The 25,087-nt window shown below is 37.9% G+C and overlaps 2 protein-coding genes across 3 annotated transcripts; one reads left to right on the top strand and one right to left on the bottom strand.

Annotated features, from left to right (window-relative positions):
• Positions 1–2,488: 2,488 nt before the first annotated feature.
• Positions 2,489–7,816, bottom strand: myl10 (myosin, light chain 10, regulatory). Its single transcript, XM_053332185.1, has 6 exons — positions 7,766–7,816; positions 6,276–6,351; positions 5,433–5,537; positions 3,946–4,024; positions 3,484–3,532; positions 2,489–2,596 (listed from the first exon to the last, which is right to left on the bottom strand). The coding sequence occupies exons 1-6, from the start codon at positions 7,799–7,801 to the stop codon at positions 2,489–2,491; spliced, it is 453 nt and encodes a 150-aa protein (XP_053188160.1). The 5' UTR covers positions 7,802–7,816.
• Positions 7,817–14,257: 6,441 nt separating this feature from the next.
• Positions 14,258–23,160, top strand: kctd7 (potassium channel tetramerization domain containing 7). 2 transcript variants are annotated; one of them, XM_053331950.1, is made up of 5 exons: positions 14,258–14,530; positions 15,327–15,338; positions 16,332–16,501; positions 21,547–21,725; positions 22,784–23,160. In XM_053331950.1, exons 1-5 carry the CDS (start codon positions 14,258–14,260, stop codon positions 23,158–23,160), a joined length of 1,011 nt encoding a protein of 336 aa, XP_053187925.1. The 2 variants fall into 2 exon arrangements, with proteins under 2 accessions (XP_053187925.1, XP_053187926.1); XM_053331951.1 differs by lacking the exon at positions 15,327–15,338 and having other exon boundaries at positions 14,297–14,530.
• The last annotated feature ends 1,927 nt before the right edge of the window (positions 23,161–25,087 follow it).

Genomic DNA, 25,087 nt, shown 5'->3' with positions numbered 1-25,087 from the left:
GTTTTCAGAGCTGTACACGCTATTGGAGATTTATGTGCATCTCTGATTTGCTTGCTCTTGTGGAATTGAAGGTCTTGCTTAAGGCCTAGCAGATCTTTTGAACTTTGTGGTGCTCTCCAGGGGTGATAAGATGATACTCTACATAAAGAGCGGCATCCACCAGCAAATTAACTCATTGATCAATTATTAAATTAATTGCCAACTATTTTGATAATCAATTAATCTTTTGTAGACATTTTTTAAGAATAAAATGCCCAAATCCTATTTTCTCATTTCTTTAAGTCCTCTATAACAGTAAACTGAATATTGTGGACTGTTGGTCAGGACAAAAACTTTTAATGATGATTGGGCTGGGAAATAGCGATTGACATTTTTCACAATTTTCCGACATTTTATGGACAACTAATCGATGAATTAACAAAATATTCAAAAACTTTTATCCAATAAAGAAAAATATAATTAGCTGTAGCCTTATCTATAAAGAGTTTAGAGGGTCATGCTTATTTTACTGTCCTTCATAAACCAAAAACACAGTGAAAGTGTGAGGAATGGTTTAAACTTTGTGTTTATCTACTAACAAAAACTGTTAATGTTAGCAAGCTAACTAGCTTATTAGCTGCAAAAGTAACGCTAAGATATTTCCATAGAGCACGGCATTTGCTTCTAGTAAGATTATTTTGTGGGGTTACAGGTTACACTACAAAAACCCAGGTTCACGACTGAAACCCACGTCTTGTATACACAGCTGCCCTGGAAACTGTATCAGTACTTCTCTGTAGCTATTAGATTTAGGGAAGTTTGCAGCCGGCTAAACCTCTTACCCAGAATATTAACGAATATTAGCTTCACCAATATTTTGTTATGATACGTTAGTGCTATTCCGAGCCCGTGGTGGCATGTGAGGCCAGGAGATACGTGTCTGGATGTGTCAATAAACGTCTTTATCACAACACTGGAGGATTTCCACTAAATGATAAACTGGGCTGTGGTAGAGACGTTTGGAAATGACATCATCCAGATCAGAGGTTAGTAGGTCAACCTACAGACCCCGGATGTTGATAACATCCACTGGAGCTAATTTCGTCCGAACGACTCCAAATGACACCAAAGTTGTCTGGGTCAGTAAATGGTTGTATTTTATGCTAGAAATAAGGTCCAGGTTGTAAAAAACGGTAATTATCCTTTAACGAGAGCGAAAGAGGGGGAAGAGGGTTAGTTTTGTTCATATATGAGCCGGAAGGGGTGTAATTGGGGTGTGTTCCCGCCCCTGAAACTGCGCTTCACAAGCTTCGATTCATTTCAGGAGTCTTCTCATCATGAAAGATTATAGACAATTACAGTACAAATGTACCCGACCCCGGATAAGCGGAAGAGGATGGATGGATGGATGGACAGTACAAATGTACTCTCTGTGTTGCTTGCCAAAGTTTGCTTTTCATAAAAAAGCAGCTGAACAGGGATAATGTTAGAATGTAATTGGTCTATATGTCTCTTTATTTTAATGTCTTTACATGGATCATTAGCTGGTGAGTATTTTTTTTCCTGTGATGTGTAGCTTTAGCTTGCAGTCTTTCACCACAGTATTGTGTGTGTTGCCATCAGTTGGACATGTGAAGGGGATTGATCATGCACATTTCCAGGTGCTGTCCAGGAAACAGGTTGTTTTAGCTCCTGTCTTTTTAAGCCCCTCGTCCTGATTAGCCCACTCTGTTCTGATGGGTTAGCTTCAGTAGGCTACATCTCGGCAGACTTCCTGAGGCTTGGGAAGTTATATCAACACTCTTTACTGAAAATGGAAACTTGGAAAAAAATGGATAATTTGAGCGGTAAATCCGTCTAGAAGCAGCATACAATACATGCTATATGACAACGAAAAGCTTGTCAGACTTAGCAGTGGTAACTAAGGGGATGTCGCTTAGCATAGTCTCAATTTGCCCCACTGTGCCCATCAGTTAGTTCAACCTTAGCAGAAATGGAATATAATATTCATAAGTAAGTTTTAATTTGTATAATCACCTGAAAATATGAATTGTTGTATTTTTGTTACATTAGAATGAGCCCTTTATATCTACATAGGGAGCGGGTCCTCTTCCATGGAGCCTGGCATGTTGCACCACATGTTACATGTTTCTACACTAGCCCAGAACAACGAAACCAAACACTGGCTTTAGAGAGGGCCATTCACATTTTTGTGAGTTTTGAGGTCCCCATAGATTCTCTCACATGTTTGAAGGAGGAGGGGTATTCACGTGGCTACGATCTGCAACCTCAGTGCTAGATGCCACTATCCTACACACTGGTCCTTGAAATGCATTACAAACCATGTGAAACAGTACCAGTGAACAACAGACTTTTATGAAAGTTTTATTAAAACTGTGGGTGAATGAAGATGGGTGTGATGGTGATAGTGTGTGTGATGATGTTTGGTTGAATTTCAGATGACGTGACATGTGATTGACAGGTGATTTGAGGGTTGCATTTGGTGGTTTCACTCCTCCTGTTCCTTATCCTCTCCGTGGGTAATGACATAGCACAGGTTCTTGTAATCCAGGTTTCCAGCTACGTCCAGAGGAAAGTTTGTGAACATCTGGTTTACCTACAATAAGGGAAGTAAGGATGTGAGTCAAAACTCAGATTGATCGTCAAGCTACCTAGGAACCATGTAGTTGATGCAAGACTGTGTTGGAAACTACAGTGAAACCTCTGTTTTCTAAATTATCTCTCTCCCAGAACATTTGAATTTTGAAACTGAATCTCTCTAATAGTTTGGAGTCTAGTTTCACTCCTCATTTTCAAACTGCTGATCACACATTGAGCCTAATTTTAGTGTTTATTGATTTCTCTCAGCAGCATCAAAGCTGCAGACAGAAACATTTCCTGATGTTGCTGCTTATTAAAAGTGTTTTGAGTTGGTTGAACTCCATTAGTGGTACCATTCTTCAATTTAAAAAAAAAGTCTAAACAACATGAAACCGATGCATTTGTTGCTATTTGGTCAGCAGATCACTTGTATATATTGCAGTAGTGAAATGAAGCAGAAGAAACAGCCACAGTAAAATGTTGAAGAGCTGCAGGCAGCAGGCTCTTACTGTGGCACCACTCCAACATATCATCAACAACTTTCTTTATCAAGCCATGCTGTCATGTGGAAAACCACCCACACTGTACCAGCACTGCTTTATTATTTGGAATATATCCAATTCATCAAAACACAGCACTTGTGTGGAGAGCTCTAAGGCTCTGAAAAGCCAACTTCATACTTAATCTATGGTTTAACACAATGCAGCACACCATGCAGGCTATTTGGTCTGTTTCTTACAAAGTTAATTGTATAATGTGCTGTACAATGATTACACACCTGACAATCTCAAGGTGAATGTGCTATGTATCAATCTTTATGTATAGTAACCTCTTCATCATGCAAGGATCACTGCATCTTTCTGTCGGACAAAATAACAGAAGTGATGGATGGACATGCATTACCTCTTCCTCGGTGAACTTGTCTGCCTGAGACATAAGGTGGTATTTGATGCTGTGAAGGGAAATATAGAATTTGTCACTTTTTAAAAATGTTTTACTTACTAAATCTTGACCAAACTTTGCCCCGTAAGATTTGAGTAAATTCTTATTGATCTGTGATAAAGCTTTTTTAAATTTAAACCATCCACCCAACCCCCCACTTCTGATTGAGGAAATTTGACAATTTATATATAGACATCATCTGAACAGTGCCATTTCTCTGTGCACAGACAGTATAGGTCATTTTTGCCCGACTGACATTATGATCTATTGTGTTGTTTTCTCAAGAGGATAGATTCATAACATAAACATGTTAACATTGTTGTTTTGGTCATGTTACTATGCTGATGTTATCATTTATCTCAGCACTGTGTCTAAGTACAGCCTCACAGAGCAGCTATTGGAAAGATATTTTAAAATGCGTACTCCTCTCCTTTCAGGGCTCCTGTTCCTTCAGGGTCAAAGATCTTGAATGCGTTGAGAATGGTTTCCTCAGGGTCGGTACCTAAACGCAGAAAGAAACAAAAACAGATTACTACCACAGAAAAACCTCATTGTGGTAAATAAGAGAAAATAGTGTTATGTAATGGTGAATAAAAACTATGGTGACATATAATGGTATTGAGCATCATTAAAAACAATAATACAGAATATTTTAACTGATTAATACAATTTGGCCTGGCATAGCAAGATGAAAACAGTCTTTAAAGGTCAGAAGAACTTTGTATGGTGTTAAACATTTCATTATAGCAACAACAACAACTTTATTGTCAGATTCAGAGAATCAGACATATATATTAAATTACAAAGATGTCAGTTTTTCCACAGGGTTGAGTGGTACTGTACAACACAAAAAAATTAGGATTTTCCAGCAGCATGATAATCTGAGAAGCTTTCAGATATATCAATAGAGCTTGGAAAGTGTTACAAAGTAAGTTACTTGCACTACACCACATTGAGTAGTTATATATAGTAATATTTGTATACTGTCATTACAGCCAACTTTAAGCCATGTTTGCCCTGTTAAACTTGGCCCACAAGGGGGCAGTATAGAGAGGAGTGCAATATGACTTAACATGGTCTGAAGGTAGAATTTTTTTGCAAACATATTAGCTTTATCATATATTATTCAGCATTGCCTTCATGGTCATCAGACATTTGATCTGTAATGAAGTGCTCAGATATTTTGCTGTATTACAAACACATTGCACTTCTTCCTGCCAGATAAAAATCTGGAGAATCTGGAATCACCCCATTTGTTCTACATGACAGCACTCTTTTTAGCATTGTATTGCTCATCATGTTTGACCCCATAATTCAGCAGCTGTTGAAACCCAGCACTGCTAGGAGAAAGAATAGCCAACTGTTGGCATACATAAGATGGTTTATCAGGGTGTTACCAATCATAAAGCCAGTTTACAGCCTCTTAGCTGTCAGATAAATCATTTGTGTACACTTTAAAGAGGGCTGGTGAAAGTAGCCCCCCCTGTCGTACTCCATTACCACTGCCAAAGGGAGCAGAGACTCTATTGTCCTATTTGACCTGCATACTCTGTTTATCATACCAGTATGTCTGGATTCTTATCATGCAGTCAGGCATGCACCTATGACTCAATTTCATAAACAACTTTGGGTGATTAACTCAATCAAAAAACATCCATAAAGTTGATTAGAACAGAGGAATTTTGCCTTCTACACAAATCAGTACCATGCTTATCCTCGAAGCCAACCTGGTTGTCGGTGGTAGTAATATATTTCATATAAACGACTCAATTAAATAATTTCATGGATACCACACTAGCTAGTGCAATTGGCGTATAATTATCAAGGCTCCAAACTATGCCAGCTTTGTCCTTGATACCATTCAAAGATCTTAAAGAATGCAGCTGTAATTCACAGATATTCAGACTAACCTTTAAGCTTCTCGCCAAACATAGCTAGGAAGATGGTGAAGTTGATGGGGCCGGGAGCCTCCTTCGTCATCTCTTCCAGCTCATCATTGCCAACATTGAGACGGCCTGCAGACAAAGCAGAGTGGTCACTACAGTCAGATCAAACACTTTGTTTCTATGCTGACAATCATACAGTAGTTAACTGAGAAAAGCTCAGTTTCACTGTTTGAACCGTGTGGAGTGTTTTAGTGTTTTTGTCAGTGAATGAGTATTAGCTTATGTTTGGAGCCTAATGAACAACAATCCATGATGTCTACTCCCTTAAAGTAGTAATCAAATCATCAGATCTACCATCAATGTGGATTTTGGTTTGGTTTGATTACATTGAAAGTGCATTTGAAGACATCTATTAATAGCCCGTATGAACAGGAGAAAGTGTGAATCAGAGCTGTAGCGAATTCAGTTTTCATTTAACTGAATTTCAGTGCTGTAGTTACTGAGTTCATCCAAAATAGATTCAGAAGTCTGCATATTATGTTTATTTTCTGCTTTCTCAACATGGAAACAAGCCGTCACAGGACCACACAGACCTTCTTTTGTGAAGTCGGAAAGATGTGGGGGAAGATGTTTTTTAAAATGTTGTTCAACCATCTTACAAACATTTCCGCTGAAGGATCAAGCAAACACCTTAAAGGTTGAGGTAAGCTGTGTGGTAGCTGGTTACAGTTAGTCCTCTGAATTAAATTAAAGTGTGTGTGTGTGTGTGTGTGTGTGTGTGTGTTGGCGGTGTCCCTCCCTGCAGCCCCGTGAACCGAGCCTCCTTTATGTTGAATTGTAACCTAAGCTAAAGGAGAAGCAGCTCACCCAGAGCAGCGTATGTGTCTCTCAGGTCCCCTTTGTCAATGAAACCATCTCTGTTCTGGTCCATGATGGTGAAAGCCTGGAGTGAAAGAGTATGCGTTACAACTGATCACATTTTACAATTTTTTTATCAACAGTAACTAAAGTGAAGTGATATTATCAGCAAAAAGTTGTGTTTTTTTATTTATATTAAGTATTTAAATGCCCTAACTGGCTGTGATGAAGAAAAGTTTAACTTTTATTTATATTTTTTAACTGGTTTAATAAGTAAGAATGCATCATAACTCAGGACATGGTTCGTCTTGTTGAGCATCAAGATTGAGAGCAGTGAGAAACAGCTAAAATGGCTTTGTCCGACAACACCTCTATTGTTTGTGTCTCCATACACAAACAGAAATGTTAAAAAAGGAACTAAAACTGTTTTTTTTTTTTTTTTAGAGGGAGTCGCTTGCTATTGGTATTTCTTGCCGACAGTGATGGTTCATCGTAAACCTGTGCACTGTAACTGTATCTGGCAGCCCACACTGTGGCTGGAAACATTGTACACAAGTGCTGGGCGGATGGAAATAAACAATGCACAATGCACAATGCACAACGCCCACTAAAACCTTTGTTTTTATGTTTCTAATTTTGGATATATTAAACTAACGAGGTGCAATATTGTGTGATAAGCTTTAGAGGCGTTAGTATTTATGCTATGTATTTTATGCTAAGATAAGCTAACCACATTCTGACTGTAAGTCCATATTTAAGGCACAGTCATGAGACTGATATCTGAGAGTGAGAGATGAGATGTATATCTTATCTCACTCTCATAAAAAAAGCCAATGTAATCATTTCCAAAGAGCTTCTTCTTTGAATAGAAGAAGTAAAAAGTACAATACCATTTTAAACATACATTACTGTGGTAGATAAAATTGTTTAAATTGGAGATAATAAAGTCAAGTCAAAATACTTCAAAAACATTCTTATTCTAAGTAATTAATTACATTTAGTTACTTTCCACCTCAGAAAATAACTATTATATATCCTTGTTTAACATTAAAACATTTTATAGAGTGAGCCAGTAGGTTTGTTATATTTGTTTTAAACGTAAAACAAAGAAATTCAGACAATTAATTAACATAATAACAACTGCAGTAGCTCAATTCATCCGTTTTCAGGAAACATGTTTGTGCATCACATCATAGACATGAATGACAGATAAGGAAGTAAATGGACTGTATTTATAGCGCTTTTCTCTATCGACCACTTGCTTTACAACACATGTCTGCATTCACCTACACAGCTTCACACAACCACTGATCACTTGCAACTTTGATCACACAATATCTTGCTAAAGGAGTCTATAATATAATTCAATAGGTGTTATGAAAAACAAACAAAACCTGAAATCTGGTTTTAACAATCATGGCCTTCTGGCTCAGACAAAATGAGCTTTTGATGAAGATTAGTAAGAACATGACAGACATAGCTGCCACAATTCATCCCACCTCCTTGAACTCCTGGATCTGTGACTGCTCAAACATGCTGAAGACGTTGGAGCTCGCCTCGGCGGTCTTCTTCTTTGCTTTCTTTGGTGACTGTTGGGAGAATTTGAGACATTCTTTGTTTAAAAATGGAGCATTGTTGCTTTAAATGACTGATTATGTTGCTTTACTTCTCTACAATTTGACTTAATTCAGAAGACAGTGACATGTAAGGGTCATATACACACACTGTAAATTTAGTATTAAATCTTTTTGATCCCTACAGTGACTGGAAGAACTTGACAGACTGTAACTTTAAGGAAATACATGGAAATGGACAAAACATAAGAACATATTCCCTCTGGGTTTTCAGGATACCCATTTGCATTTATTTAAGCATGACAAAAAAAATTCCAAGACCCTTTACCAAGCTTTTTGTTGGTTTACCTTAATCATACTTTTCCTGCCACATGCTTATATTTATTTTGAAAAATGATATCAGTTTTTGTAAATATTTCTTATAATCTGAACAAAATCGGAGTCTGTCAGTTATTAGAGTTCATATTTTGCTAAGACAAATACTTTCATATGAACATAATTTCTCAAACATATCATAAATTTGCACTTCCATCCTTGTTTTCAGAAAAATAAAATAGATATTCTGTCTCCTCAACCCACTGACTCAAGAGAAGAGAGCTGAGCAGATGATGTGAAGAGAGCAGGCATCAAAGAAGGATGTGAAGGACAAAAGAGAGAAGCCTTACCATTGTGGAGGAGTCTTTCAACAGGTCTCACGTTCAGAATCTCCTGAGCGAACACCTCCAAGTCGCCCTTTGCAGTTATATAGACCTGGCCACATCAACCACCTGGGCTATGTTTAGACAATTGTGGGTGGATCAGAATCTCAGGTATTTCTTCCATATAGAGTCTGGACCCTTCTCCCCCCTCCTTTATCGTCCATAAAATTTCTATTGTTACCCATTGTTGTGAATGGGGGGTGAGCTGTCATCACGGGGCAGACGGACAAATGCTCATAACTGAAGCTTCATTCGGGCTAATCATAGCTCACAAAGTACCCACATTACCTCCATAATGAAGTAACACCCTTGAAGACTTGGAGGCTTTCAACATTAAGTGACCTTTGAAGGAAAATAAATTATTAGTATTGAGTGCTTTTGTTTAGATTTCAGTTCAACTACTGAGCTAAGTTCAGTGTGAAAGAGAACAGCTTAAGACAAAAAAAGCTGATGAAAAATTTACTTTCTAGTGTGAAAAAGCTTTTATGTGTTTGAGTAACTGGAGAGGAGGCTGTTGGAAAGAAAAAAAACAGCCCACTGTCTACTTCTGAGGCACAGTTGTACTTCTAACTTGTGACTGTGACCTTGAAACTTCGGCGAGACGCATGTTTTGGATGACAGATGTGACATCCAAAACAGGTGTATGTTTTAATATCCATTTATAGTGTAACTTATGTACACTATGTTCAAGTGTCCTTGTGTGTTGTGTATGTGCATAGTTGTACATTTATAAGACATGGTCAGCCCATAATGGCTGAGAGAGACTGACAAACTGTAGAAGAAAATGTATTTCAAGACTTTTTCAATAGAGCATGATGTCCTCTTTGTAAATGATGGCCCTGTTTAATTTAAATTTGGCAATAAACTCAAGAGGCCCAAACTTCAGACAGAATGGCAGACGTAGATGCAGACATCTTTACCTCTGCCTCCGCAGGTGACAGAAAGTCATGTGACATTCTTCCTGTTGTTTTTTTGTCTACAGTTGACAGGAAATGACTTCAACGTTGGAGTAGAGGTTGGTCTTCTTTGTGTGTTTTTCCACGTGAACTAGCAGTCGGATCCAATATAAAGTTAATTCACTAAGTCTTTGCAAAATTTGCCAATTCTTATAAATGTGTCATGTAATGTTTTAAATCAATTTATGACAACTTATTAAACAACATTACTTCCTGTCAACTGCAGAGGCAGAGGTCAAGATGTCTGCCTCTATGTCCGCCATTTTGTCTCCAGTTAGGTCCTTCTCGATGAAATAAGGTATGCATTAGGGCATGACTACATTGTGATAGACTAAACGCTACCATAGCGACGTCGATTACGCAACGTCACCATGACAATACAGTCAATTTCTCAGTGTGTTTTGAGTTCCTGTAAATAACAAAAAAATACAAACAAACAAACAAGGCTATTATAATAACTATTATAATTACCAGACAAATAAATAAGTATATTGGGGCAACTTCACACTGACACCTTTTTTTAAGGTTTAAGTTGCTGGATACATCTCACTAAAGATTTTAAATAGCACTTTTCAACCTCAAGCTTTAAAATATTTAGATATATTTAGAGTATTTACTGTATTTCTTTACGTCCATCTCTTATTTTGATTTGTGTGCCTCATGAAGTCATTTAATAATTATTTAAATTCATATAATTACTATATTATGATAATTAGTTAATTAATCGATAAGTTGATCAACAGAAAATGAATTGGCAACTATTTTGGTAGATTAATTGGCTATTTTGATCATATGCAAAAATATCTCCTGGTTTTAGCTTCTCAAATGTAACAATTTAATGCTTTTTTATAGTCATATATGATAGTAAACTGAATATTTTTGGGTATTGGACCATTAAAACAAAAAAAAGACATTTGACTCTATAAAGTAATAATCAATAATGTACACTTTTGAGATACTTGTACTTATATTTCCACTTTTATACATTTCAGAGGGAAATATGACATCTTACAAAAAGCAGTGTCTAGTCGGGGTAACATTTCAGATGTCTATGAGTTGTTAACAGCTTCATCAAATTGTGTTTTTTTCCCCCCCTAAACTTCTCACATGGTTTCATTTCAATATGTGTACAATGTGTGATGTGGTCCAATATTATATTATCAGAAGGGCCATCCAATATTTGCAGGTGCCCTGGACGGTGTCCTGCCTGTGGATGCCCTGGATGGTGTCCTGGAACCTGTGGATGTTTGGAGCCCATTACTGCAGCTGTTAACAGTTTCAATGTTGATTTATTGTTTGTCACTGTGCCCCTCTCTCCTCTCTCTCACTTCACCCTTTCTCCCTATCCGGTTGCACAGTTCTGCCTGAGGTTTCTTCCCGTTAAAGAGTTTTCCCATGCCACTGTCGCCAAGTGATGCTCATAGGGAAATGTTGGGTCTCTTTAAATCAAATTAAAGACTACGATCTAGACATGCTCTATGTGAAAAGTGCCTTGAGATCACTTTTGTTGTAATTTGGCGCTATATAAATAAAGATTGATTGATTGATTGAGTGATTTTACTGCAATACTTTTTACTGCATTTTGCAGCAAATAATTGTGCGCTTTCACTTAATTCTATGCAGGACTTTTACTTGTAATGGAGTATTTTAAATACTTTCACCTAAGTAAACAATATTAATTATTATTCCTTTTTTGATTCCATTCATGTCTGAGCTGCATTTTAATGGCACAGGAGAAGCTGACATTAATTAGTTTATAATTAATTGTTGGATAGATACATGTATAAGAACTCATGTTTTACACACTAATCATATACAGCACAACAAACTGGAAAATAATGTTAGCTGTAGCCTTGAACTTGTTTTACAATCGCAGAGGGAAAGCTGAACATATAAAATAATAGAAAGTGTTTCATTGTTGTAAATGACTATTTACCCAACTGCAGAAAGAACCAAGCCTAGTTTAAAGGTAGAATATGTAGAATGAGCAGAACAACGCCATCTAATGTCTCGAGATCGTAGTCGCAACAACCAAAAAGTAATTCCAGCAGTCGGGTTGCCAGGTCCGGTGCCGGATTTTATTTTAGCTCTAACTCTGTAAATATACCACTTTATCCACATGTCTAACCTTTCTAGGCAAGAAAGTAGCCCTTTAGATCCACAATGTGACGCTAATTTGTCCAAATAACATCTGCTTAAAGTTTTGTTCCTGCGAATTCGGAGCCACTCAAGTTAGCCGTAGCGAGTAACGCACTTCCGGTCATTTTCACAAAATAAAACACCCGTTGCCTTTTATTATTAACAAAACCATAACGATAGAGTTGGTGCTTTTATTTTGAAAACAGGAAGCGAACATACCCTCGCTGTAACTGACTTGAAACAATAATGTCTCTGCTTGAAACCACCGAGGTACATTACATTGTAACGCCAGTGGGAGTAGCAGCAATGTCTCTGCATGTACTGCCTAATCCTAAACACCGACTGGCTTGTGTGTGGTGTCGTCAGAAGCAGAAGAGGCTCACGGTCGTAAACATCTAGTCACGTGTAGTCTGAGATGGACGCGCAGGTCAGGAAATGACGTAAACGGACCGTATATGGTTTGTTATTTGTGTTATTACATTACGTGTTGGACTAAATACATGGACATATTGAGGAAAATATTCCGGTTTTATGAAAACGGATTTCATATTTCACAAGAATGGATATTTGGCGAGCTGTACAGAAAGTCCTGAGTCATAAGATGATCGTTGTGGATAAAGGGAAGACTTTGAAGGTATGTAGGCATTATAGCTTTTCTCACTTAGCTGAGTGGCTAGCCGAGCTAATCGGTAATACTATTACGGCTGTGAGCAACCATATAAGTTGTGAGTGATCTTGAATGAATCAGAACAATCTAAGCTTTCCAACAATGTACGGCATGAGTATATATGTTTAAGGGTTTGTGTTTAAAACATTCAGAAGTCCGTGTGGCTACCTCCTAACATCCGTCCCGTCCCGTGAACGGAACAGCGTGCGTTAAGAGGTTAATGATCAAATATCAAAATCCGAATAGCGTCAGAAAGTCAACCCACTCTCCACATTTCCATTGCTACCGTTTTGATACTTCATGGTACACAAACAAATAGCATCTCATATGAAAGCTAAGACCCTGGCGAGTTCAACAGTACCACTATTATTGCGCTAAAAACTCAGTGAACCAGCAGCCAAAGAATACAAAGGTAAACAGCCACTTATTTACAGCGACTAACAGATATTCTGTCTTACCTTCGAAGTTTTGTGATGAAAAGTTGTACTTGAGAGCAAAAAACGCTGGTTTTATTGAGTCCAACACGGCCGTGTTTGTTTACAACTCCATTTCACCCAGTGCCAGCCTACAGTAGCTGCGCAGGAACAACAGACAACCCTGGCAACCCGCAATTCCGGCCGCTAATTGGCTGGTACAGTGTACACAGAACGTGTCAGAACGTCATTGTCGAACCCGTCAAAACATTTTAAAAATATTAATTCAGACTAAATATTTTTTTTATGGAAAAGCAATACTTTCATTCTGTAGCCTACCCCTCAAAACGCCCCGTGGCTGTATTATTTAAAAAATATATATAACTTTTAATAAATATTCTACATATTCAACCTTTAACTAATCCAGACTAACACAATGTTAATCTGTTAAAATTATCCTGCTCTCCATGGTGATAAAGACTGCCTAGTCCATCTCTGGAACAGCCTTCCCATCACTACAGGAAATTTACACCACCAGGGTTATCAGGAGGGCTCATTGCATTATCAAGGAAAATACACACCCACACCACAGTCTCTTCACACTCCTGCCGTCAGGGAGACACAGGAGTGTCAAATCCAGGACTACAGGACTCACAAATAGTTTGTACCCACAGGCTATCAGGCTCCTGAACAATACAACCCCAACAATGCACTGATGCTATCTGTTTGTTTTTATTTTTTTTATCTAGCTTAATATTATTCTTCTTAGTCTTTTTTAAATCTTTTTTTTTTTTTTTTTTTTTTTTTAATCTAATACATTATTGTTGTGTGCATGTTGTCAACATCATTGTAGGATTGATTCTTTAAATTTTAGATGAACTCATGAGTGGTTGACATAGTTGTTAGTCTATTGTGAGACAACTGCTCCAGTGTATGTATAATTTTTTTAATTTAATTATGCTAGCTAGTAGGCTATGCCCACAGTAAGTTATATTGCTGTGTTTAAAATTACACGAGAACATACATGCTACTAACTACTTATTTAACCTAAAAACTATGGGTACATACACACATTTCAGAACGTTTTAGAAAATAATGTTAGTTGCATCCATAAACTCTCATAGAGGATTTTATTCCGTCATTATTTTTTATTTTTATTTTATTTTACTTTTTATTTTATTCCGTCATCCCTCTCGAGGACGCTTGGCGTGATGACGTCACATCACGTACAACCAAAAACAGCACGGGCCCGGTCCTGGTTTGTACACCTGGATTAAATATTCAGCGTGCGCTTCTTTCTTCAATAGTTTATGATTGAAGGAGGATTTTCTTTACTCCCGCTCTGTCCCTCCGGGGTTAAAGGCGGAGTGTGCTCCTCCTCTGCTCCTCCTCCTCCTCCTCGTCCTCGCGCCACACCCTCTCTTCTTGTTCCCCCGGCGTTTGTTTTTATCTCTTGTCGTTTGTTGTTGATGTTAGCAGTCTCGCGCTGTGGCTCGTGCTTTCACCCACCACCTGACTCGTGCCAGAGCTGGCCCGCCGCGCGCATGCAGCAGAATGGCTCGAGCGGCTCCAGCGGCTCCTTCAGCCCGCTGCCTGCAGCCACGACACGGGTGAGGAGGTTCATGCAGGAGCGACGGACGCTGCCACTACCTAGGGTGATGGTGGTGTTCTCGGCCGCGGGAGACACCGACAAACCGGGGGATGCCATGTCCAGCTCGGACTCTGCGGAGGACGATTACCGTAAGCCAGCCTCCCCGACTCCGAGCCTCACCCTGAGCAAGCCGCTCCGCTCCGAGCTGGGCACTCAGGAGCAGGAGGTAGGCCGCTGCTGTCCAGGCTGCACAAAACACAGTCATTAATAAGCAAAACAGCTTGTCCGCAAACGTAGAAAGCATTAGAGGTTAATTATCCACATGAAAGTATGTTTGTGCTGCTCATTAAAAACACAAGAAAAGTGTTTATTGGCAAGTAGGTTTACTCATATCAGGAGTTTGCTTTGGTGTGGTGGTGCATAAGAGTAAAAAAAAAAGTCAAAACATCCTGTAAATATGAAACAAGTATCTCTTAAAACTAATACAATGCCACATTATTACACTATAATAGCTGCCTTAGTGTTGAGGTGCATATCTAAGAGTAAGAAAATAGTCAAAACCTCCTGTAAATGTAGGACAGTCAAGCTTCTTAAAACTAATACAATCCAATTTATTACTACCAAAACATTACACTGTGTTTGCTTTGGTGTTGTGGTGGTGCATAACTTAATTAGTAGAGAAAGTGAAAATACACATTCAGTAAATATGAGACACTGTAATAGTCAGTTTTCCCTTAAAACTATTACTACTACATTATTACACTATGTCTGCTCTATATGGCTATTAATATAAGAGTCAGTGATTGGTTTAAGCCAGCCATGAGCAGCTGAGACCCGTCCTCATTGGCCAGCAGTGGTGTCACATGTGATATGCCATGACTGCCCACCCCTGCTGATGGATCTAAACATGGCTCTAGCAGAATAATCCTCTTATTTCTGCGTCTGATAGTGAAGACGTGGCCGCACAGAGACACAGAGGGACACGTAGATTCCCCTCACAGGCCCATCCTCTGCTGTTTGAGTCATCCAAAGAGGTTTTAGATTTTTTAAATCAGGTTGTTCTGGTGACCTACTGTGTTAAAATACACCATTTACATGTACAAATAAATCAGGACTCTGTTCAGGATGCTGTTCAATAATAACCCTGCAAGTTTAGAAATATTATTACCTACTACTATAACTCTTGGCATATTGATATGACAGTGCATCCTAGTGTTTATATATTTAATTTCCTTTAAAAGGGATACATCAGTCACATTTCTCAGGTCTATATTTATATTCTGGGGCTCTACTGGAATATCTTTGCAATGATTTACAGTTCACAAAATAGCTTATTTATCTTATACTGGCTCTTATTGCAGCTCCACAGTTCAGCTAGGCCACTTTGGCTAATAGTGTTTACTCAAAATGGAAACTGAAATACAAGCTTAGCATCAAAGGCTGCGTAATGGACAGTTGTTTGTTGGCATGTACAAACAATCAAAGAGGAAGAAGAAATGTCTATGCAAATGAAGTCATGGCTTTTGACTTTCAGGGAGCATTTTTACAACATTTTCTCTCAAGTTTTTGAACGTTGACCATGTTTAACAAAGATGTCTGACATCATAACAGAAGATTCAAAAAAGCATCATATCTCCTTTAAGGTATATAATTTATGCTGAAATAAAATAATCCAATTGACTTGTACTCATCAAACAGATTTCCTGATGGATTCAAGTCAGTCTAAATATATATTTTTATTCCTGTACTAGTTATAAAGCCCGGTCAAATCACCCGTACAAAAAAAGAATTAACTGTCACCTTACCTTTAGTAACGATTAATGAAATGATACTTGTGATAGAGATTCTCACTTATTAATCGTACTGAATAAACAGAAAAGCTCTGAGCAATATTTCTTAAACGTGTTAAATATATTTATTCATTGTATGTTAAAACTTGACATTTAACTTGGTAAATGTTAGAATGATTAACTTGTTTATCATCAGTTTGGTTTTATGGTGTCATTATTTCCGTTCTCATTTAAAAGTTTCCAGAGGTCATCTCTCTCAACGTGGGCGGCACGTACTTCACCACACGCCTGTCTACGCTGCGGCGGTACGAGGACACCATGTTGGCCGCCATGTTCAGTGGGCGTCACTACATCCCCCGCGACGCAGAGGGACGCTTCTTCATCGATCGTGACGGAGCGTATTTTGGGTGAGTGGCATTGTGTGTGTGTGTATGTGATCTATCTTTAGATCAGCAAGCTTCAGCAAAATGTGGATTATCATGAAGATCCAGTTGTTTCATTGTAGATACAAAAGAAGGTGCCTTCAGGCAGGAGGTACAGCAGCCTGCATAGCAGCACTGTTACATTCAGTAACAGCTTCTACTCTGCTGTTACCAGACTGCTAAACAAAATGACACACCACTTCATTCTCTCATCTTACAGATGGCAGCTGTCAATATAAGCAATATTATTCTTTATTTATTGATGTGCTCATTTTACATTCTCCACACCTGTCCAGAAATTTGTTATCTATTTCAATTTATCTTATGTGTTTTTGACAGAGCTTTGCTCGTAATTTCGTTCTTTGCATCTTGGATGCTATAGTGAATGTGTAACGGGACCAGTTAGAAGTTTTAAATGACCTTTATTATACAGTCCACAAGGTAACTGAACAAGTATAGGCAGAATGCGTGGGGCAACAGGCAGGGCTCAGGGTCACTGATGACACAGAAGGCAGCAGGTAAGATTATGCCAGGAGCACTCACGGAGTTTAGGTATGACCAGGCAAGAGTCTCCGGGCTCTCCTAACAGGGTCGAAGCCGGAGGACGCCACACAGCCACAGGCAGACAGGAACAGGCAATATTCAAGGTCAGGGACAGAAGGCTGGTGCTTTCACCGGGGGAGACACGAGGATAGGAGGTCCAAGGCAAGCAGGGTCAAAACTAGGAAAACAGTCCGTAAATACGTGCTGCAAGGTCTAGTATGAAGCAATTGTCAACGACGATCTGGCAAAGAGTGAGTGGACAACAAGAGTATATACACAGGCTTGATTACAGATGGGGTGCAGCTGAGAGTCCAGGTGATTATTGATGAAGCCCAGGTGAACAGAGTTAACTGATGAGGTGGGTGTGGCTGATTAGCAGGAGTAGAGCAGGGGTGTGGTGAATGGAAATTTACCAGCAGCAGCAGGAGAAGAGCAGACTGTGACAGAATGACAATAAAATTGAATCTTGAATCTTGAATAATGATCCTAATATAGGTAACATGGCTCAATATGGTTATTATTAGGCTATTTTTTAATATTTTGCCACGCCTGATTGTGATAGAAAAAGACAACAGAGAGAAAGAAAGAGGAGGGAAATCGTAGTCACTCTCCATATTCAGAATATTATCCGTAATATATTCACTCTGCAATCTGAAGTGGTTGCTTTTATAAAACACTTTTTGACGTATTTGCTGACATCTTTATTACATCCTTCTCGTAATTCCTTCATTGACATTTCCGTGCCGCAATTTCTTCTTACTTGTTACTTAACTGTTGACATACACACATAACAATTATGTCTGTGATGAGAGGAAATCAGTAGATGTATCTACCTGTAGATCTGGTCCTCAAGTCCTGATGATAATTACATGCTTGCTCCCAGTTAAATGGCGGTGTTGTTCTGCATTTTAGAGTAGTGAATAAAGCCAGCGGAAAAGGTGCAGCTAAATAATGGCCTGTGTGGGTTTTTCCGTTACCGATCTCAGCTGCTGATATCATGAACCTCATTACAGTTTAACAGAAGTTTACTGAGACCTTCAAAGATCCCTCGAGACATGTAAGAATGCTCTGCTTTGACTTTGTTTCTGATGTGGTTTTCCACAATAAAAGTTAAATTACCTCTTTAAAAATGTAATTGAGCCTGAGACAAATTTCCCCTCAGAGACAATAAAGTATATCTTCTAATATCTAATAAGATTAAGAGTTTACAGTTAACAATGGCAATGTTAACATGCTGATGTTTAGAAAGTATACTGTTTATCTTGTTCTCCATCCCACTTCAGCAAATGTTAGTAACATTTGCTAATCCAAACAAAAGTGTAGCTGAGGCTGATAGGAAATATTTAACAAATTGTCACTACATGAAAAGTCAACTGATCAATAAGGTGATTAAAATTGATCCAATAATATGAATGTCAAACTTTTATGGAAATCCATCCAATAGTCATAGAGACATTTAATTCAAAACCACAAATTTCAACCTGATGGTGGCGCTAGAGGAAAAGTCAGCAGATCACAAAGTCATTAGGATACTCTGTGTGTGAACTATGAAAACAGACGTTAACTGGTTAGTGTCAGCACATATGGATATGAGTCAGATAATCAAGGCATGTCAGGACTATTTTATTGTAGGAAAGACCACGGCTGGAAATGAATTTACTGATATTCAACTAATCATTGTAGCATTGTAGTGTGGATAGCAGGATGCCTATAAGGGTGAGAATATTTTTGCCCTACAAAAAAGAAAATACTTATATGATGTTTAATAAAATAAAGGTGCATTAATATAATATTTAAGCAAAGAAAAAAACAACATTAGCATCATTAAAAGTATAAGTAAAAGTATAAGTACTGAAATTAACTACATAAATTACTAAACATTCATTCTTCATGTTACAATTTACTGCTCATACTGAGAGGCTACAGAAAGCTTTAGTAGTTGAAATATTTCAGTCTGGACCAAAGTGAACTGACCAACCAACATTAGTGTCTCTGGAGTCATGCTGCTAAAAAAGCAAAAGCAAATATCTTTAAATATGAATGTTATACAAGCAGAGTCAACGTGTATGACTAATGTAAGAAGTGTGTCTGTGTGAATAAAACATTTAAACATGAGGAACTGAAAAAATCAGAGAGCAAAGACAATGTATGTAACTATATAAAGTTTGGCAGAATGATTATGAAACATCTTAGTAAATAAATATCTTGGTGCAATTATTTTTGTGTGTATCTGTATGTTTGTCTATAGAATATAATGTGTAGGTCAGGATGTCGCTGCAGCATGATATTTAATTTAAAATGATGTTTTAAAACACATTTTGAGCCTCCTGCGACTTGAACATTGCACCAGACCTTGTTGCAATTTCATTAAATTTTCTATTAATCTTTCAGCCCTAATGTGAAGTAATAAAGGCCTCTGGAGGCTGCTGGCCGGCTGCAGGTGGACACACATTCAGCCTTTTCATTTGGGACTTTAATGTGAACGCCAGCTCTGTTTTTAGTTCTATTGTCTCACTGGAAAATAAATCTTCTCCAAAGCTGCTGCTGTCAGCAGAGTTTCTGTCCTGGAGTGTTTTTCTGCATTAGTTTCATCCTCCGTGTTCACCAGCTGTCTAGTTTCTGCTGCAGAGAATCAAAATCAACTTTATTGTATATTTATACATTTAAGGATTTTTTGCCCTGTTGTCAGAAGCTTTTGATAAAGTGCACAGTGTGGAGAATAAACATAGACACAAAATACTTCAGTACTGTTTCCTCCACAGTACGGCTTTAAAATGATTTTGTTGTAACTTTAAAAAATGAACAGTGAGTGGAAATTTAAATTACATTTCTGCAATAAATGTTCATTTTTTAAAGTTATAACAAATCATTTTAAAGCCAAAATGAGTAATACATTTTTAGAATACTTGGTGATTAATATTCTGGTGTTCAATTAATTGATTAATTGACTAATACATGTAATATAGTTCAAAGGGCTTTATTTGCACGAACGTTTCAAGAACAATGTTGTCAAAGCAACAAGTACCAAATATGTTGACAGTCACAATAACACTAATATGAACATTAACACAACATTAAAATTGATATATTAATTATATACAGTACATATATTTATATCATTACAGCTCTAGCCTACATTACCCACAATGCAACTCAACCACCGACATTTTGGTTCAGAGACTCAGGGGGTGTTTTGTAGCCTCGAGCCGCTCGCCTGAAGCAGAGCTGAGGAGCAGCAACAAACGTCTGATCGCTTCACTTCTTTCACACTTCACACCCTCAGAGTTTTAAACTCATCTTCAGTCTTCACGCTAACTCAGTGACGTCTTTTAAAACAGACTTTAAAAAGTTCCCTCTGGAGCCGCAAAAGGTTTCAAACAACTTTCTTCACACATGCAGTAAAGTACTCTTTGATGTGTAAAGTCGCTGCACTTCATGTTTAAACTGTCTAACTTTCATAATGAGATCAAATAACAGAGTTACAAACCTTCTGTCTCACACTTCAGGCAGTATTTCACACAGAAACGTCTCATTAGTGTCACCAGTAAAGACTGATCATCTTGTATTAATTGTTCAGGCTTACATACTTTATTCCTCTTTCCCAGTTTAAATACAGGAGTGATCAGACATTTTCCACTGTCGGGCCTAAACTGGGGAACAATTTGACACTGGCTGCTAGATGTTCCTCTTCCTCTGGTTTATTTAAAACCTGCAATATGACCCATCATGAAGATATGACTGTTCATTTATTTATTTCCTGTTATTCATTTGTTCTCTGTGCAGTGCCTTCATATCTTTAAGATTTTATCTAAATTGTCACTTCTACACTTTTATTATATTTGTGTTTTTATTAGGTTGTAATTCTCATTCTCTTTAAAGCACTTTGGTCAACATTTGTTTCTAATTGTGTGCTCTATAAATAAACACTGACATGTTTATCAGCACGGGATGTTGCAGTTTTCAGGAAAAAAGTATGACAGTTTAAAGACAAAGCAGCTCAGTTAGTCATAATCATATGTATGTGTGTGAAAACCATTAGTGACACATCAGAATGAAGTTCTGAATTCCTTTTTTATTCTGTGTTGATAACATTACTGGCTCACCTGTTTCATTTCCCCATCATACCAGAGATGATAGAGTCTGAATACTAGAAATTAATGAACACCTGCCAGCAAACATAGCTGCAGTGACTACAGTACTGACACTGCCTATCTCCATTAAGCTTATCATGCACCTATTTAACTGTGTAAAACTGTGAAACAAAATGTTTCAAGTGTTGAAAATAGTTAAAATACACCTAATTATCCTTGTGTTTTAGAGCTATAAAATAATAAGTGTACATTACAGATTTAAATTATTCTGCCATCAGCTGTTTTGTGTCATTCAACCTTTACATACTGCTGGCTGTCACACATCAGAGCAGTGTCTTCTTTAAAGTCAGACTCCTTGTGTGGACATGTTCTAGTTATTTTGTTTCCATTTCAAAGGGACATCCTGAACTTCCTGCGAGAAGGTGAACTTCCTCATAGGGACCGAGTGAGAGCAGTGCACAGAGAGGCTCAGTATTACTCCATCGGCCCCCTGCTGGACAGCCTGGAGGACACGCAGCCGCTCACAGGAGAGAAAGTCCGACAAGCTTTCCTCGATTTGCTGCCCTACTACAGAGGTAACTGCAGTCTGTCTCCCTCACATGCTGACATGAGCTTTAATATGTATGTCCATGTGGGAAATAATCAAAACTCTGAATCTGAGAGGGGCATTAAAGCTTCTCAACTTCACTCAACCTGCACTATTGAGATCAGCTCAGTACAAACATACATTTTAAGACTATTGAAGGCAATAATTTACAGGCATTATTACTGAATATAGTGCTGCCACAAGACCATGTTGTAAATTTAAATCTGTAAAAAGTACATATAATCATCATCTCATCATATTTGAGATTTTTGTACCAGTGCATGACCTTTTTAGATTTCACAAAGCCCTCTGAACCAAATAATTAAAGCCTCATTAGCCTAATCTAATTTAAGTCTGCAGCTTCATCTTTAGGAAACAGACTTATGTTTAGTTTGGTCAAGAGTTGTCGGTTTTATTTAGTATTTAATAGCTTCAGCATCACAAATATGCCTCAGAGCGCTTTACAATCTGTGCAGCGTCATCTATTCTTAGACCGTTGACTCAAATAAGGAAAAACTCCCTGAAAATAACCTTTTAGAGGGAAAACAATGTAAGGACCCTCAGGAAGAGCAACAAAGGAGGGATCCTTCCTTGTGTGAACAGAATAGACCAGATAACAGAATTACAGAAACACAGTGTGGTAATACAGGATGACGAGATTAAAGATTTATTGATAATATTTTGTAGCAGTATGTGAATCAACCTCCGAAGTTTGCTTTCCACATGAACTAAATCAGCGGCCCTCATATTTATATTTGTGATATAAATTTAAATTTTGATTCAAAATTAAATACAAAAGATAAAAGGTTTTTAAGAGATGGACTGTGTGCAGTTTATGTAAGTAAAGAGCATCGTAAAGACTTTGTTTTACACATTTATGCTGTTTAATCTCAAGTTGGAAGAAAAACAATAAGATTTGGCAGCTTTTTTTGCACAGATTTCACAATTAAATTAAGGTTTGATGTACTTACAACAAAATAAACAAGTCAAATACTTTAAGTCTTTTTTATTAAATGGCATTAATAAATCATCCTATTTTCATTTCAGACAATCTGGAGCGTATTGTGGAGATTGCCAAACTGAGGGCGATGCAGAAAAAGGCACGCTTTGCCAAGCTAAAGATCTGTGTCTACAAGGAGGAGATGCCTATCACGCCATATGAGCGTCCTCTTTTTAACTCTCTGCGCTTCGAGCGCTCGGACAGTGAGGCCAAGCTCTTTGAGCATCACTGCGAGGTGGACGTTTCTTTTGGACCTTGGGAGGCAGTGGCAGACGTTTATGACCTGCTACACTGCATCGTCAGTGACCTGGCCGAGCGCGGCATCACTGCCGAGCAGCAGTGCATCGGTGTCTGTGACAAGCACCTTATCAACCATTACTACTGCAAGAGGCCCATCTATGAGTTCAAGATCACATGGTGGTGAACGAGGGGCTCATAGGACCAAAAAGCAAAAGGATGGGTGTTAAATTTTTACTATCACACAGCCAATATTGGTTTTTGTATCAAAGCTGCCAATATTTGGTGCTGATATCTTGAAGTGTCACCCTTTAAATCATGCTCTAACATGTAAGTATTCAACATCCAATACCAACACTCTCACTAGTTCAGAGGTCTACTGACCTTTCCAAGCTGACATTTAGGACGCGTTACTTACCACAGACACGCTGTTTGTGACACGTCTCAGCCTTATTTTTCAGTTTCACACTTTGTCTCAAAGTGTCTACACTTCAGCGTTCGGCCGCAGTGCTGCTGTGAGGTTACATCAGAGTCCGATACACAGTCACTGTGTGGATTATAACTGAAGCATGCTTGTCTGTCAGTCATGTGTGAGACTGAAACTAGTTGGTGTAAACATCCTGTTGTATCAGACGCAACAAATTTACTTAATACATTTCTTTAAATTTGTTTTCTTCCACCTTCTGCACATTAACTGCAGCGTCTGTGTATAATGTGTCTGAGCCTGCAGTGGTACTGCTGTTGAACGCAACCTGTGTCGATGCTGATGAATGACTGAAGCTGCTTACATGCTGCTCTGCCAGCGTAGACAAGGTGTTCAAAACCTGAATGTGCAAAAATGTGCAAAAAATCTAAAATCAGGGCTGTTTGTGTTGCATCAGAAGTGGGTCACATGACATAAAAATATAATTTATTTTAAAAGTCAGTTATGCCCATTATCTGATTATAAACATTTTCAGACTTCATTGTGCAGCCATTGCTTTGCTCTAATGTGGACTGATGTGTGATGAGGTTCAGGACTGTGTCACCGCTGTTCCAGAGCCACAACTCAAGGAAATGACAGTAAATACTGTAAGTAAAGTGACCTAAAATGTGTATTTTTTAGGAATATGTGTTGGATCAGGATGAAGAATAATTGTGAGCCTGTTTGTTTTGGATACATAGAGTATATTTTAATTAAGTGACCTCCCGAGGAGTGTGTTTTTAAACCCTTTAGAAAGGTCTGGTGGTCCATTTTTGTCATACTGTCAAACAGTCTTCACAATTTAACGAGTTACTTGCTATAGTTGTACAAGGTAACTCCGCTGCAGGAGGATGAAGGAAGCTTACATTTGCTTTACACTAAAGCTAAGTTGCATATGTCGTCATGGCAATCTCACACTTACAGAAATACAGTTTACACACTTCATCGACTGGAGTCTTAATTTCCCGTAGAAATATTTATTACACTAATTTACAGAGAGAAACAACTTCAGTAGCTACTCTTAATTAATGTCCACTTCCATTCCATCTTTTTTCAGGTAAGTTAAGCAAATTAACATCATTATGAAATTCATCGAGTAGGCAAGTTAAGATAGAGTGTCTAAGCTAAGCTAAAGCTAATCTCCTACTGTACTTGACAATGAAGTCCGAGCACCTTGTGATTGTAACCAAAATATTTTTTATTTTTTGTTTTACCTCATGTAAAAGCAACAATCATTATCAGATAAGTAACTCCATGAAAACAACAGCCTCAATCTAAACATGTGATTTATGTTCTCACTAAGAGAGCCAACGTGCTGATTATGTTGTTGTACTTTTACTAGATAACGTAGGAGAGATGCTACGTCATTGGGAGCACTACTAATGTTCATTCACGTTGTTTTGTTTATGTTTTGAATGTTTTTTATTGTTATTTATCCATTTCTGTTAGCTTCTAGGAAGCTGTTAGTTCTACATTCTTTTTCTTTGGGTTTGTTTGTAGTGAAAAAGCAATGTATCATTTTTATTATTTATGCTAAAAGTAAAAGAAATAATGTTAATTGCTTTCACAGTGTGTTTCTCATTTATTTATAAGAGTATGTAGAAGTATTAATAATCAATAAAATTGTAATGACACTGAAGAAGTGATGATT

This window comes from Scomber japonicus, chromosome 13 (assembly GCF_027409825.1).
Source record: "Scomber japonicus isolate fScoJap1 chromosome 13, fScoJap1.pri, whole genome shotgun sequence".
Taxonomy (NCBI): Eukaryota; Metazoa; Chordata; class Actinopteri; order Scombriformes; family Scombridae; genus Scomber; species Scomber japonicus.
This window is presented reverse-complemented; position numbering and strand designations above follow the sequence as displayed.